This window comes from Truncatella angustata (genome assembly GCF_020726525.1).
Source record: "Truncatella angustata strain MPI-SDFR-AT-0073 chromosome Unknown BKA67scaffold_1, whole genome shotgun sequence".
Classification (NCBI taxonomy): Eukaryota; Fungi; Ascomycota; class Sordariomycetes; order Amphisphaeriales; family Sporocadaceae; genus Truncatella; species Truncatella angustata.
The window spans coordinates 7,588,295-7,604,560 of record NW_025763381.1 but is presented as its reverse complement, the minus strand read 5'-3'; the positions used below and the strand labels follow the sequence as shown (position 1 = coordinate 7,604,560).

Genomic DNA, 16,266 nt, shown 5'->3' with positions numbered 1-16,266 from the left:
TTTTTCTGGCCATGACGTGCCAAACAACGTGCAGGGGCATCAAAAGATATTCATCATAGATAGCATAGTTTCGTGGTTGTCTCGCTGCTTTCAGCAAGACAGCATCGTGGCGTCGAGCATGATCACTTGACAAAGCATTTCATTAGAGACGATAGTTTTCCATGTACGTCGTCTTGATATACGAATTGTTGTTGGAAATGAAGTTGTTTGACGTTGAGCTACTGGTTGAAAGGGGCCCCTGCTTGTCCAACCTTGGGCCCTGCCACCGAGTTCCGAATACGCTATTTTAGCCCGGAATAGCGTGATTCCATACGTGCAAGTGTCAAGGTGAGGGCTGTCGCAGGAAGTTATGAGATATAGATTCAATCATGGTACGCATTCTTATCAGGCAGCAGCAGAATATCGATTCGCATCTGCTGATCTTCGACGGGAGAATGTTTTTAAACCTACTGACAACGAAGTTCTGACTACCATTATCATTTCCACAGTTCTGAGACCTTGACCGGAGCATTGACGTAAGTTCAATAGGCCTACACTTCCCGTGCTTCAGGGGGTTGCCTTGAGCAGTGCCTGACCGCCCTAGCTGGACTCGACCACCTGCTGTGCAACACGTTGATTTTGAACCTCGGAGAGTGTCTCGCGACAGTCTACATCTCATTTGACTACTATACTGAACGTGCGGTCAGACTTCAAGCTTTCAGCTCTGGGTAGTTTTGCTGTCTGAGTTGACGGTGGCTTCAATGCCTTTCCTAATGGCACCGAGCCGCACTCTTGCTGACCTCTACGCAAGCTTGAACAAGGTCAACGAAGAATTAAGGACGTCGCGGCAAGCACTCCCCTTGGCCACGTCCAAATTGGCCAATGGCTCATTCGCTGCTGGTAACTCTGGAAAGCCCAGTCGAGATGCAGCATTGCAAAGGCGCGCTCTGGAGGCGAAACAAAGCTCGTTGAGGGCGACCATACGTGCAGAGTCTAATCACGGGATCCGGCCACTTGACATACGAGACCTCCCCGACGAAATCTTGTGTCAAGTGTTCACGCATGTGCGAGGCGCTCCGTACGTGGAAGAGGCCGACGGCCTCGAATGCCTGCGTTACACTGCCAAGGATATCAAGAACGTGCGGCTTGTTTGTCGGTGGTTCTGTGATGTCAGCTCTGACATGCTTCTCAGTTTTCTCGAAATTGATATAACCCCAGAGTCAATTTTGCGCGTTCAAGAGATTTCCCAGCATCCCATCATTCGCAAGGGCGTCCATGCTGTTAAGATTCGAATGCAAGTTTATAGTCAGTTCCTGGCTGAAAGCCTGGCAACTTTTGGCGCATATCACATTGGTCAGCTGCGCAAAGAGATTCGAAGACTGGAGGGCCTTCGGGAATGGAGCAACATTGAAAAGGACATTAAGAAGGCAAACCTCATAATTGCTGCATGGGCCGCTCTTTTCCAGGATGCGTCAGATCCGTTCTATACGCAAGACGAGAGATATCTACCTTATCAAGTTCTCTTCAAAGAAGCGCATGAAGAATATGTGGGTCGGGGAAAGTCACAAAGAGACATTATGAAGAACGGTGCATTTCTGAGAGCTGTACGTGCAGCTATCGACACTATGCCCCGTATCATGGGCTTACATATTTGCGGCGGTAGTTGGTTTGACAATGTACGCATCAATTTTGGCATCTTGAAGAGTGATGATATTCTTCGGCAGGCTCTCTTGCTTCCCATGGCTTTCCAGGAAACAGAGAGAATTGACGTCAAGGAACATCGATTATTACTAGAGATGATCACCAAATTACCTTGTGGCATCCGCACTGAAGCCAAACCTGGCAGGAATGGTACAAAAGGACATGAGCCACTGTGTTATGCTCTTCAATTGGGAAGACTAACCATCAGCAATATTCGTGTCACACAACCCTGGCTAGAGTATCTTTGCGACAGTGTACATGGCTCAGCAGTACAAATTACACTCAAGGACCTGAATCTCTGTTCTGGCACATGGGCGAGCGTGCTAAATTATATGCGCCAAAACCATAACGCCAATGAATGGTTCTTAACCAACCCGGCTGGTGCGGAATGCGATGAATTCCCGAGCGAAGAGAAGAGACGGATATTCGGGAACCCAAGATCCAGATCAACGGACAGTCTTAGCCTAGCAGAACGATACATCGCTCGCTACCCAGATTCTACAAACCCTTTGGCAATTGCCGAGGATGTTGAATAATGAATATATGGGTAGGGCGCAGTAACCACAGGTTGGTCGCACGGCCTGCTCAGGAGTACGCGACAAGGGAAAATGCTGTAACGTATTGGACCCATGCCTTTAAAGCTACGCTGGCTACGCGATCCTTCATGACATATGGTCTGCATCGATTACCGATTGGTGTCGGCTCGTTTCACTGCCAATTACTCCAACGAATCTTGTCTGGGACATCAAAACGCCCTTCCACCTAGATTTTGCAGGCTTACCTTGGGAACGAACGGAACGTTATGCACCTGGCGCTGAAGCAATCGCCATGATCTAGAACTCAACGGTGCAACTCACCACCAAATATTAATTTCGAATAATTATTCATCGCTAGGCCAAACATGGACTTGTGTTATAAAGAACCTAGTATCGCACGCCATCGGTTGCTTCTGTCCAACCGCCATGTGTAAGTGATAGCGTTCCATGGTATTTTGCCTTTTTCTTTTCCCGAACAGTATCACATGCGCGATAGATTTTGGTGCATCAGTTTATTGTACATGTGTTGTTGATTGTTTGAGACTTGCATACGACTACAGAGGAACTCGGCTCAATGTTATTGTTGTATACAATGATGCTTCTCGTGCCCTCAAGTCTTGCGGCTGGATCTCATGCTGTTACGCTTCAACTGAGCATCAATTCCGACGATTTCGCAAGTCAGCCACTGGAAAATACCTCTGTAGCTTTACTTGGCCATAGCGGCCGGGACTTTTCGCCCCAGCGTCTCGGTGGCGTGGTTAAATATACACCGTGCAGAAGATCTTTCAGGTTTCTCAGAGCCGGGAGTACAAGTTCCCAGGATTTCCCCCACGGTCAGCTTCCTCCCCGGCGTGGAGGGTGTCACTATGTTGAACGACTTCCAGTATACGCTCAACAGCGGAGTGCAAGAGTAAAGTCTTGGAGAAGATGTGGCCGGCACAATGCCACGTGTAACATGGCAGGATCTCACTGATTTATTCCTCTTCTTTTTCGGAACAGTAGAGATCTGCACCAAGTCTGCGAGTTATGCGACGGAAACGTGCTTGGCTAATACATGTTGCCACGCATGGGATGACTTGAAACAGATTTTCTATTCTTGGCCCCTTGGCATTATAGCTTATCAGTCCCTTGCATTCCCCCACGACACCATTATCTGCGGCCACAGTCGCAGTTTTCCACATGCGCCGTGATACATCGTGCCTGAGCCTTGTCATCAAGGACTCATCATGGCCCTCTTGTTAAATCTGGTGAACCCATGTTGTGCGATGATGACGACTTGAATCTGGTATGATCCATTAGGGCATCACCTCAATATCTAATTATTCTGACGCGTGGCGGATTATGGATTGGCGTGGCTAGTTCCTCGTGTATAAATGGGTATAATTTAAGTCTTCTAGTCTCAAAATCAGTGACAGTTGAGGCGATTAGAGATATCTTTCTCCTTACTGTTCGTCTGTCCGATCACCTGTATTACATACAGAATTATGCCTTGGCGATAGCCGCACCCTCGGCGGCGGCGGCGGCAGCGCCCTCAGCTGCACCTTGGAACGTTAAGGCACCATCACCTACTACCCTATTGTTATGTTAGACGTGTTCTTTGTTTTCCGCGAAGTGGCCGACTAGGAATTGACTTACAAAGCAGGTGAGTAAGCACCAAGGTTTATGTTCAAAGGTGCGGCAGCGGCAAAAGACGCAAATGTCGCAAACACAACAGCGATGACGGTTCTGGTGTACATATTGACAATGTATAGATGAGTGTGTAGGTTTGATTATTAATATGGTACTGAGAACTTGGAAATCGAAGAGAAGCAGATAACCAGATCTGGGCACAAGAAATAGAAAGAAAGCTTGGTGCACCTGTGCACTTCCGTTTAAGTCAAATAGAAAGATATAAGACGAAAATAGTCGGGCTTGGAAGAGAATGTGAGGTAGGAAAGAGCAGCAGATATATTCCTAGCAGTAGGACTAGCACGTCTTATCTATCTTGTCCCGTTGTCAGAAATGCTTCGCAAATTTCTTGGGCGAGTATCTTGGTGGTTTCGGAGGCTGTGGTCTCGGGCCTGGCCAAGAGACTTGGCAACGCTTCAAGGGTGGGCCAAGATGTGGGATCGACGCCAATTGTGTGAAAGACGACGACGCTGGTGTGTTTGAGATCGCAGCCGACACCGTGGGGTTTGGGCGCGCACCGGCATTTGTGCAAAAAAATGTAGTGATAATCTGATTTTGTTGGAAGAGGCCTGCATAGATTGCTCATTGCAGCCAAAGCGGATTGCACATGTGTTTACTAGCTAAAACGCTGTATTCGGGGGAAACAGACTAGTGATCAAAGAACCATCGCTTCAGCGGACTGGAGTGCCGCCATTTTCGATAAAGAAACGACCGCAATGTTTCAACCTCTGGTTGGTCTTTTCGTGGGCTTCTTTCTACATAGCTGTGGCGACTCAATCAATAACGAACGGACCTTCCAATCGCTGCCAAGCGGTTCAAGACAACTTGGCTAGTATCACCAACACCAAAGTGAACAATGCATATACACAAGTCAGCAAGGTCAAGAAGTGTCACCCAAGAGAACCAAGACACTTCCCCATGGAGAGGAAGCTTATTGTAATGCGTTTAGACGAACATGAGTCTAGACCGTGCTGTGAACTATCGCAGTACCAGATGTACTGGCTCTCACGTGTACTTTTTTCCTTTCGTCGAATCGCGCCTAAAGGTCTACCTCGGGACGTTCGTCAAGCCTATAGATCCAGACAGGTTGCTGAGCGAGGGCGTGGGCGTGCGATCGGAGGGGCGCTTTCAGAAGCGTTCAGCACGGAGTAGGATTGGTGGAGGAGAGAGAGATTTAGGTCGTTAGTTTCCCGAAATTGCAACATTTTAGAGTACCCATAGATTTTAATTCTTAAAGACAAGCGAGACATACACGCTCGACACGTTGATAGCGCTGATGGACCTTTTTACATACTATAAACTTTTTTTAATTAACGTGCTTGTGAGTGCCTGGGCCATGGTTGCACTTGAGCTTCTTGAGTTCATGCGTTTATAAAGTGTGCGAAGTAACTATGGCGGGAGCCATTATAGCGCTACTAGTATTTAAGCTTGTTTGCGGAAGTAATAAATGCGGCGGCTGCTTAGATAGTGTGGATTTCGGTGTCTGGCGTGGAAACGCCAGTGCTCACTCTGGCAAATGCGTGAGACACTTCAAGCGCTTGGGTAAATCATTCCTCGTGAGAGACAATTATAGAAAAGACATTTTATACAAATCAAAATGAATGATGCATCAGTTCCTGTGTGGTCTCAAGGTCAATCTTGACATAACATGATATTTGTGCTGTATACCCTAGTCTCCATAACTTCGACAAATCAGACGGCATATTCTTCTTGGAAACGGAGGCTAAATAACTTTTCGAGTGTCCAGACTTATCATTGGCTTAAATTTTCCGACCCGTGGATTGTTATGTGGGTTGAAATGTGGAACGGAAGTAGCAATCACATACATACGATTATTGCATCGGCTGCTGTGCCGAAGTCAGGATCTTAGGCAGCAAAATTGTTCTCTCCCACTGACAGGATCGTCGAACCCAGTGGCTGAGAAACTAGAGACCTCGTCGATAACTGTGTCCCTGGCTTGGTCATTCTTCTGATCTCCATGTTTCATCTGTTACTGGTCGTTTGCTTGTAGTCACGCACTGCTAAGTTCCTCACAACCATTATATGATACAGCAGATCTGGATAGAGCGCAGTATGCCAACATACTGTCGGTTCCCAATGGCTCAGTAATGTGTCATGCCAATATTTAACACAATTTGTGCGTGCCTCTAGAATGAGACATTATGTTCCGATTTGATGAACGCCAAGCTTCGTCAACAACGAATCAGTCGCGATTTAAACGGTTGCCTGCTCTCAACCCCTTCGATTAATGGTTTGCAGATGGCAAGCGGGTCTCTATGATGCTGTATTGCGGCATATATGCAAAAGCGTTTAGTCTGGTGTTCTCTTCTTTCCTTGGCGTGTTGTATCCGGCCTTTGTTGGACTGCTTAGCCGTTCATTTTGTATAGCCCCTTTGCGAGATCTCTAGCAAATATATACCATTCTTCTTTTTCCCCTACCGTTTGTCAGATCAAAGACTAGGAAGAGATATAAACCAAACGAAGAAGCGACTGGACTCACATAATTGTGAGAATCACAAAACCAATCGTCACGAGTTCACGATTGGGTGCAATCCCTAAGGGCCGCATCCGCACGGCGAATCCGATCCTTGAAATCCAGATACGCCCATTGAGCAACTTCGGCTACCATGACGACGTTGAGGAAACACACACTGAAATACCTAGCAATAGCAGGTATACTTACTGTCTTGATATCATACGTGACTCTTTACAGCCAAAACGATAGTACGAATCACATCTTTCCTAGTAGAGTAGAGTGGCTCGGTGAGAGCTATCCAGTGAAAGGAGGGAAAGGCAGCAAGCACGAAGACAGCCAACCAATACGGCCATGGCGACAACCAGATGATCATCCGATATCTCAGCTGATAGAACGCGCACAAAAGGGCTCAATACAACTTATCTCGAAACGCTCGTACACCATTGAGGAAGCAAGCCAAGCTTACCGCTCGCGACGCGGTCGACATCCGCCCCCGGGCTTCGATTCATGGTTCGAGGCGGCACAGCAAATGGGTGCAATGGTAGTTGAAGACTTCTTCGATCGGATCCACCATGACATTGCTCCCTTCTGGTCTGTAGACCCGACGGTGATGCGGCAGCGTGTCCACACACAACCACAACTTATCCGTGTTCGTGGCGGTCATGCTTCATTTGTGGCCGACTTCGGAAATCTCCCGAAACGGTCGGACTGGATGAATTTGTGGACAGATGTGGTAAAGGAGATATCGTCACATCTACCTGACTTGGACATGGCTATCAACGTCTTGGATGAGCCAAGGATTTTGGTACCTTGGGAAAACATCAATCAATATACCGCTACAGAACTGGGCCTGCGTGAGCTGTTTCCAAGCCATGAGGCGAAAACAGAGTATACAGACTACAGCGATGTGGACCCGGAGTCAAACGATGACGCCTACCAGCCGGAATGGATAGTGGACCATCCAGACAAGTACTGGGATTATGTGCAGGCTGCATGCCCACCCGATAGCCTAGCACGTCATCTTGAAGCGCCCGCGTCGTCGACAAAAGAGTCCATAGACAACTTGTATCCTACATCCCCCTTGGCAAGCTACACTCATCGTGGCTTCGTTTCAAATTTCACAGCTTCCCAAGACGCTTGCTTACAGCCGCATCTCCGAGGCTTACACGGGACCTTCGTCGAGCCGGGCGCCATAAAGACTCTAGATACGCTCGAATTCCCCGTGTTCAGCGGGTCCAAATTACCCCAGAACAACGACATACTCATCCCCGGCGCTATGTATCTCACTGACGAGACCCGATACTCGGGAGGCCGAGGACACGGCGGGCCTTGGAAGGACAAGAAGAACGGGCTGGTCTGGAGAGGTGTCGGAAGTGGAGGTCGAAGTAGTCAAGCAAACTGGTGGAGGTTCCACAGGCATCGATTCGTCCAAATGATGAACGGATCAGCCGTATCTCTGCTCGAGAAGAGCAGCATGACGGGACCCGTGGGTCCTGAAATGACGTTCAGACTCGACAAGAACGCTACATCCGGCGGCATCGTCACGTCAGCACAGGACAGAGGCGAGCTCGGCGCCTCACTTATCCCACTGACCGACGTCGGCTTCACGTGGATGTCATGCTCTCCAAAGCGTTATAACTTCTGGGGTCGCCTCGTCCCCACTTGTGCGTATACCGAGTCCTACTACGCTTTGAAGCCCCAGATGTCCATGAGCAAGCAATACGACAACAAATTCCTGCCCGACATCGACGGGAACTCCTTCTCGGCGCGGTGGCGCGGCTTCCTGCTAAGCTCCAGCCTGCCTCTCAAAGCGACTGTGTATAGCGAATGGCATGATTATCGATTGGTCCCGTGGCTGCACTTTGTCCCGTTTGACAACTCATTCGCTGATATCTATGGAGTGCTAGAATACTTCCAGCAGCATGACGAGGAGGCAAGAAGGATTGCGGAAGAGGGCCAGACTTGGGCTGGGAAGGTGCTGAGAAGAGAGGATATGGTTCTCTACGTCTGGAGGTTGCTATTAGAGTATGCTAGGGTGATGGATCCGCAACGACATAGGCTGGGGTTTGTCAAGGACCTGACGGGTTGAGCAATTCTCTCTCGCTGTGGTTTTGAAGAAGGGAGGCGGTGGGGGAAAGGGAAACATGAAGGAAACCCTCAGAATTGCTAACTATGACAACTTATGCATAAATTGGTTAAGTGGTAATCTTTTGCTTTGTTTTTCAGGTTGTTCGGTCGTGTGTGAGAAGTTAGGCATCATTTTCTTCATACGCCCACGTATATCTTACACTTATCTCAGGGATCAATTTCACACGGCTAGGGGAAGGAAAAGCGCCAGGAGCTGCAGGCGTATTTTCTATATTCTATATTTAGGCAGTGCTAAGACTTAGCCACTGCCTCATGTCTGGAAAGCTAATTAATGCTACTCGAGCTGACTAGGAATGAATTCTTTACATTTTTGCTTTTATTGGGAGGAGGGGTCTCGCAGCATGTTCCGATTTATTGCAACATTTCTCGTTTGGCGTTGAGATGCGGCCGCCTTTTCAGTTAGCAATCCAAACTATTCACCCAATAATGAGGTGATACGAGATCTCGCGCCAATTTTGACACGGCAATGTCTTGTCTTGCCCCTAGGTCAAGATATAAATCGTGGTATCAACAAACAATCGAGCACTACATTGAACCTTAGCAGGACCAAGATGGCTTGAGAGAAGAGTAAAAGCCTCAAAAAGAAAAATACCATGGTATCGCGTTCGTCCACACTTCGTTACACTAACGCAAGGACCGAGGAAACAATCAATGAACACTGCTGAAGGCACTGGTAATTACGATGCAAGGCTCCCCTCTGCTAGGTCACAGCTTGACGATAGAAGAGCTGTAGAACGAAGAGCTCATGGTTTAGGGTTGAGCACAGCTTGATGGGTTCAAGGGAGATCTGCCGCCATCAAAGTTGCTGAGGTAATCTTGGACACCGGCATGCAGCTCTCCGGGCTATATGCACATTGCAGAGTGGGAAGAATGCATGCTCATTTCGGAGTATGACCACAAGTAAGCAGAATTTATGAGACTCCTCGTGCTCAACAACCTCCCTGCCTGATCAACGGTCAATTCCACACAAAACCTTTCGAACAGAGAGAAGTTTTCGCTTTCCATTGCATTCGTGGATTTTCCTACCAAATATTTTCGTTCGACGATTATGGCATCTTCTCATAAAATCCAATACGAACAAAGGAGCAATTCGTATAGGTCGTTAATGATCCCCCTTTACTTGACACACCAATTGGCATAGGAGTACTCGAGTCTTGAGCTTGGCGAGAGCAGCCAGACATCCCTTTTCTCCATGACAATCGGCATAGTCGTCCAGGAAGCGAAGTGTTCCATCTTCGTTCACTTGCACGAAAGCGTAATAAATGCGTGAAATCGCATCCAGCTGAATGGATGACGGGACATGACCTTTGTATATACGCCAGCAACGGTAGTTCATAACCCTATTAGATACGGACGAAGCCATTCCCAAGGGATGAATGTGCTGCTGAGCCATCTCTAACCTTACGAACGAGCAAATTGGTCAGAAGAGCAAGAAATCCATCACTTAGCCTGCTATGTTAACCGCACTGATGACTATATTAGCTGGTAAGTTCTACACTCAAACAATCAGCAGCGACTTTTACTAACGCGATTTAGGTATATTTCAGTCAATCTGTCCGATGGCATATTGACATAAGAGCAGCCAAAATCTTGTCAAAATCACACCGTGGCATAGGATCATTACCCAGTTCTGCTGCCGTATCAGTCTATAATCTGATCAGTTAGGTGCCATGGCCACCGTATCGACACCATATATCTCCATCGTGAGACGTCATTCCTCACTTCCCAATATCCTTGACTGTACGCAGAGCGACAGCATAAGCCAGATACTACAAGCCCACCTATCGATGTACATGATATCTCAATAGGCAATGGCGATTTTCAGGCAGAATTGGAACACAGCGCGAAGAGTAGCTGTTAAGTTGTATTCCTAGTAAGAACCCAGAAAATTCAATGTCCTCCGCCAACGCCTTCCCGCAGGTCCAGAACCATTGAGAGATGATGAAAATGACGATGCTCAGACTTCCGTAACCATTCGTGGGCTCTTCTTCAAGCTGAATTTCCCTTTGAAGGAAACGGCTTTTGCGGGTGACGGCTTGATCTGAAAAAAAAAAAAAAAAAAAAAAAAGTAATCGAGCGTGTGCTACGCATTGAAGTCCTGATTTATTTTCGAGAGCAAACACTAGACTAGATCTGCTTCTGGCTCTGCAGGTTCTGCCATATTACCAGCGTTGCTATGTCAACAGTTGCGGCTGATATGTACACAAATTCAGACAAGATATATTTGGCACTTCAACAAATGCTACCTCAAAGCCTGTTCTAGAATTTATAAACCCAACACAGGCAGTGCTCTTTTTAGTTTGCCTGACAGCCCAACTCGTCCAGACCGCGTATAATCTATATTTTCACGATCACCCTCATAGACCAGTACTTTCAGTCTATCGAGATCTTTCGGCGGAGGTACTTGGTTCAGATTCCAATGATGCTATAGAAGCCCATCTTGTGATTCGCTGAGTCTTTCTGTATAATGTTGTTGAGGCGCGGTTTGAGGTGTAGGCACGGACGACTACAACACGGTCTTAGGTGTGATGAATATTGTTAGAGGAGTGAAATGGGACTATCGTACATCGTTGAGAAAGACGATGAACCACAAAGGAGAGCACACCTAGTTGCATTTTCTGTTACTTTGGAAATTGTAACGCGATCAAAAGGTTTCAGATTTCGATATATGGATTGGAATACACTATCGACCAGGGAAAAGCTTCACTTCTTCGCATCCCTCCACATATGCGACCAGTTAAGCTTGATCCCATCTTCAAATTCACCATACGAATGAGGCTCAATCACTTTGAAGCCAAATTTCTCATACAGCCCCTGCCCCTCAGATGAGGCTTCCAGGTACGCATCTGATTTTACTTCATCGAATCTTTCGCAGCCCCAAGACATCAATGCCTTGCCAAACCCTTGACGTTGATATTTCGGATCAACACACATATATCGAACAAATGTAGCGACACCTTTTCCTGCTATGTGTTCTTGTCTTTCCTGGTTAATGAAGCGCAAAAATACTTCAGCTTTCCTTCGCCGCTCACTGTCGTCGATCCAGGGCGCTTCCACGGTGATCTTGGACAATGCCGAATTGTCTCTTAGTGGCCGTAGCGGTGTCGGTGTCCGCTCCAGATCGGACGAGGCCGCCGCGTTCGGGAAATAAAACATGCAGAAACCTGCGATTGTGCCGTCAGGGAGTTGTGCCTTTGCGATGACGAGCCCGGGATTTGCGTGCATGTGCTGAATATGTCGCTTGACCATGATGGCTCGATTCTCAGGCGTGTTCCGGCCGGCCACGAGCTCGTCGAACTCGCCGAATGCGCGAAATTGGAGTCCAACGAGCGCATCAAGATCGTCTTCCGTTGCTGTATGTATGGAAACGCCCATGTTGGCTGTCATGGCTGAGTGTAGTGAGTCGCGTTCCGTACAAGAGTTGGCAGCTTCTTATGGGACCGCACTTGAATAGTGGCTTCTAGACTAATTCTTCAATACGAAATAGGGGAACGAACAACAGAACCCTGTTACGGCCTGGAGTTGTGAGATTTGTCTGACAATCCCTGGATCAATCAGTCACAATATCTCATCGCCACGGGGTCCTATATCGTCTTAGCACGAAAGCTGTAAAACGGACAGATTTGTGTATTTAACGGCGGAGGTAGTCATGCGGCAAACATCTCCATCAGGCAGCAATTTGACCTTCAGGATTCGACATTGCCCCATGATCCATAGATGGAAGGGTGACAGTGCAACCAGCTTTACATATTTCAATTTCCAAGATTTTTCGACTAGAAGGATTATTTTCTTTGCTTCAGTATAACAGACAGCGCAAGATATTGACATCGACTCTCGGTTGAGGTAATGGCAGTTGCTGCAGAGAGGGCCGCAGCTGCAGTCCAGCGGGCTTCAGGACTGTCAATGCTCAATCATTGGACTTCTACTATGCACCACGTAGCCAATCAATCACCAATTGTGACCGAATTCACAAGTATGGTTTTGTATAATTATGTAGCGGACAAAGTCCGGTCGAATGTCATTACAGTAGCCTTCATATTTTTGCACAAATAACAACCCATGCCGCTTTGGCCGTTCTTGCGACACGCTGCGACCAGTCTCTACATACGATGTATCATGATTCGCGATACCCAATACAGGATCTGTCAGACGTAAGATAAGCGCAACATATTCTCGCTGATCGCTCGCATCGTAAACGGACTACACTTGGATGGTACCCAATCACAACTGTGCCAGAATCTATTAATTTGTGCTTTCCAAACATATTCAGCGTCGCGATCCCTTGCCCTGGAAATTTGAGGCTCGGCGGTAGCAACGAACCTAACCGAGATGATGTTGATGTTGTCAGCTGCACATGCGCTCAAGTTGCTTGATTAGGCATCTCGTCACACTGGCAATTCCCGATTCACATTTCTCGCCGGTGCGCAAAGTTGTTACACCTTTGCGTCTGATCAATCGGCTACTGCGGTAGAAGGCTAATCTTAGAGTTGCACGGCTGTCTTTCGAACGACTGGTTCGTCTTGGGCATTGTGAATCAAAAAGTCCAGACAACGCCACAATTGATCGCTTGATCCTTTGTTTTCCACGTGGTGATGGAGAAATCACCTTCAAGACTGGTCCTCGGTAGCAACCCCCCTGCTGTGCGGCGTCTCGTACGGTAATGGTGTCGCTGTCAATGGCAATCTTACCCCACTGCGTAAAAATCCCTTGCGGTGCTCCAATTTTCCGATATAGCTGTAACACGCCCTGGACGCCCAGTGAATCTAATCAGCGCCTCTCCAGTAGTCACTCGAGGAGATTTCCGTGGCTTTTTCTTTTCCTTGTACACGCACGACAATGGCCCTGTAGCAACCGGACAATTGCCGCGGGATGTTGCGACAATAAGAGACGGAAAGTATGGGCAACGTATCTTTATTGATCGTGTGAGCTCTTCAACGGGCAAGAATAGCCAGTGAAAAGCAATCGGGGCTAATAAAAAGCGCCTCTCGGAACGTGGCATGTGAGCCGATTTCGTGCAGGGGCATACGAGGTCCGGAGTTGGTGCCTTACTTAGTCGCGTAATTCGCTGTATACCCCTGCGAGCCTTGCCATGACCCTGTCGCCAATGGTTCGAGCCACTCAATCTCGCTCCTTACACGCGGAATAGTTTTCGTCGACATCCCCGTCCAGGCTGCCGGGTCTGAATTCCCCGCAATCCATGTGTACCAGGTGGACACTCACCGCGGACGCTCTTCCCTTTCAAGACATCGTCTTCACGATCGTCGAATTCGACGAAACGACCAAATGGGAGTCGTTCCGTTTATGTGAGGGGCCGGCTGTCTCGTTTCAGTAAAGTTCCGGGACTTCTAGAAGGGAGGACTCGTGAGACCCACGACGTTCCAAGAGGCCATGGACATTGGGCTGATCGAGGTCCGTTACAGTTATTTTGAGAACCAAAAAAAAAACATGATCACCTCGAGCATGTGAGAGTCCCTGGGGTCACCCTGCCCTGTCTTACTGATCTTGAGTCAGGAAACAAAACCATCGTCGTATTGCATGATTGTGATCCCGAATGTAGCAAGGACTACGAAAACCAGCTTCTCGGATCACATAATCTGAGGACCCGATCCGATGCACCAACACAGACATTGCATTTCGCGTAGAGGCTGTGTAAAGGAGTGCACCGCCAGATGTACGAATGACGACTAGATGTATGCATTATGTCTTGCTTCTCTACTTTCTTTTACCGCACAGACGCCGTTAGGATCTAACCGTCAACTTACCTATTGGCCGAAACTGTGCTAGCCAGAGACATCAATCTGTCAACTCAACCAGCATCATTTTGACAGATCTATCAACCGGGCGATATTCCCCATTAACAATTAACATTGAGTGTTCACCCGGCAGTCACCATGATAGCTGACCATGCCCATTGAGATCAAGCCACCGGAGCGACTTCTCATTTCATTGGACGCTGGTTCTAGAACTCTGTTTGGTGGAGAAAGTTTCACATACCCATGTGAGATTGTGCTTCCCTCCACCCCGGTAGTCAGCGTGCTCAGCAAATTCCCTGGAGCCCACATCCTTGGCGGACCCAAGATGACGACTCCTGGCAACATATTAACTGGCAGGGATGCATGTTTTTTTTAATGTGTCTTCAATTTCGGTTCTGCGTCTTTCGAGGTTGACCTGGACAGCCGGCCTTGTCGTTCATCTTTCTGTTCCGTTTCAACCTTTTTCTTGTGGCACCGTCCTTCCGTACCACTTGGGGAAGAGTTCGGCATCAGAGATGTGACCATGACTTCACTTCTTCGCAGGGACGACGACGATGATGACACCGTCTTCACCTATGTCAATCCTTGGGTAGAGCTCAATGCAGGACTTTGGAGCCTTTTTGCCGGCGCAACCATTCTTTTAGCGCTCCGCCTTTGGTGCAAAGTCGCCCGCCGACACGGGCTGTGGTATGATGATTATGTTCTCGTAGCAGCTTGGGTAGGTGTCAATCCTTTTTCACATTCACATTTTTTGTATTACTATTTCCCTACGGAAAACCCAAACCATCACAAATTGTCATGTCCGCTTCCTGGATCACGCTAACAGCCTGCATAGTCTGTTTTGACAGCCAACAACATTCTCATCGTCTATGAGTTCGCTACTGGCTACATTCTGGAGAACTCAACAAAGAAGTGGGATGACCGCATGCACATTCTTATCAATATTTCGTCATGTGGTACACTTATTGGGCAAGCATTAAGCAAAACAGCATTCGCTGTAACTCTGTTGAGACTAAGTAAGCGCTGGCAGCAGTGGCTTCTCTGGTTTTGTATCGTCACCATGAACTCATACATGGTTGCCAAAGTCATTCTTCAATGGGCCAAGATTTGCGGTAAGGCTAGTTACGATGTTTGGTATCGGCTGGACATATGTCTCGACTCGGAATTCCGTGACGGTTTCAAGGAGGGCGGTAACGTTTACAACATCATCATGGATTTCATATTTGCATGTCTCCCATGGCTGATAGTTCGGCACCTGGAAATGCGTAAAATCGAGAAAATTGGTCTCTGTATTACGTTAAGTCTTGGCATGGTGTAAGTTAACAAACTAAGATCATCTTTCCCCTTGTCAGAAACTGACCGTTGAACAGAGTTGCTATTGTTGCGGCAGTAAGAGTTAGCTGGAAGGATGACGGGAATACGCGTGACCCTTACTATATCTATCGAAACGCGGTGTCACAAGTCTGGTATTCATCGGAAATAACGGGAACCATCATGGTGCAATGCATACCAATACTTCGGACAATGATCAAGGAGATACAAACGTCCTTGACATCGAGGAAATTAGGCTCGCATTCGGAGGGCCCAAGCACATTACTCGGCAGTAGTAAACGCAACTCAAAACGCGCATCGGCTGGTATCAAAATGGAGCTTGTCAGGAAGGGATCAGAAAGAGTCGTCCTGAAAGAGATTCCGGAAGAACCAAAAGGGACTTGGGAGGCGCCCACATCATGGAAGAAGATGGGTACCGGCGAGTCTTTATCGTCCTTGGACGAGGAACGCGCAATGCCGATCTCGCCTCGGTCTGAACGCTGGATGAGACGCGAGAGCGAGAACTCGGTGGGATATGCCCCCCGGATGGGACAGAGCTTGGAGTCGGATAGCGATGGGTTACATTCTTTCACTGGAATTGCTATTGAACAAAATGACGGCTTGTCACCGCCACCGCAGCGGAAGCAGGATTCCGTGAATTGGCCATTGGGGTGATATCGGCGTGCCGAGGAGC

The 16,266-nt window shown here is 47.9% G+C and overlaps 7 protein-coding genes across 7 annotated transcripts; 4 read left to right on the top strand and 3 right to left on the bottom strand.

Moving 5' to 3' along the window:
- Positions 1 to 107: 107 nt before the first annotated feature.
- Positions 108 to 709, bottom strand: BKA67DRAFT_550529 (uncharacterized protein). Its single transcript, XM_046101669.1, has one exon. It carries the CDS (start codon positions 656 to 658, stop codon positions 323 to 325), a length of 336 nt encoding a protein of 111 aa, XP_045965358.1. The 5' UTR covers positions 659 to 709; the 3' UTR covers positions 108 to 322.
- BKA67DRAFT_78909 (uncharacterized protein) lies at positions 254 to 2,503 on the top strand. The gene has a single exon (XM_046109438.1). It carries the CDS (start codon positions 741 to 743, stop codon positions 2,214 to 2,216), a length of 1,476 nt encoding a protein of 491 aa, XP_045965357.1. The 5' UTR covers positions 254 to 740; the 3' UTR covers positions 2,217 to 2,503.
- On the top strand, positions 2,504 to 3,298 carry BKA67DRAFT_78896 (uncharacterized protein). Its single transcript, XM_046109437.1, has one exon. The coding sequence runs from the start codon at positions 2,791 to 2,793 to the stop codon at positions 3,187 to 3,189; it is 399 nt and encodes a 132-aa protein (XP_045965356.1). The 5' UTR covers positions 2,504 to 2,790; the 3' UTR covers positions 3,190 to 3,298.
- A 400-nt stretch (positions 3,299 to 3,698) lies between these two features.
- BKA67DRAFT_654353 (uncharacterized protein) lies at positions 3,699 to 3,952 on the bottom strand (the record flags this gene model as incomplete). Its single annotated transcript, XM_046106545.1, has 2 exons — positions 3,699 to 3,789; positions 3,852 to 3,952. The coding sequence occupies 2 exons, from the start codon at positions 3,950 to 3,952 to the stop codon at positions 3,699 to 3,701; spliced, it is 192 nt and encodes a 63-aa protein (XP_045965355.1).
- Positions 3,953 to 6,511: 2,559 nt separating this feature from the next.
- Positions 6,512 to 8,466, top strand: BKA67DRAFT_668146 (capsular associated protein; the record flags this gene model as incomplete). Its single annotated transcript, XM_046108632.1, has 1 exon — positions 6,512 to 8,466. One exon carries the CDS (start codon positions 6,512 to 6,514, stop codon positions 8,447 to 8,449), a length of 1,938 nt encoding a protein of 645 aa, XP_045965354.1. The 3' UTR covers positions 8,450 to 8,466.
- Positions 8,467 to 11,179: 2,713 nt separating this feature from the next.
- BKA67DRAFT_550524 (acyl-CoA N-acyltransferase) lies at positions 11,180 to 12,362 on the bottom strand. Its single transcript, XM_046101668.1, has one exon. It carries the CDS (start codon positions 11,893 to 11,895, stop codon positions 11,212 to 11,214), a length of 684 nt encoding a protein of 227 aa, XP_045965353.1. The 5' UTR covers positions 11,896 to 12,362; the 3' UTR covers positions 11,180 to 11,211.
- Positions 12,363 to 14,784: 2,422 nt separating this feature from the next.
- On the top strand, positions 14,785 to 16,247 carry BKA67DRAFT_531287 (uncharacterized protein; the record flags this gene model as incomplete). The annotated part of the gene is made up of 3 exons (XM_046099363.1): positions 14,785 to 14,979; positions 15,097 to 15,575; positions 15,632 to 16,247. 3 exons carry the CDS (start codon positions 14,785 to 14,787, stop codon positions 16,245 to 16,247), a joined length of 1,290 nt encoding a protein of 429 aa, XP_045965352.1.
- Between the last annotated feature and the right edge of the window lie 19 nt (positions 16,248 to 16,266).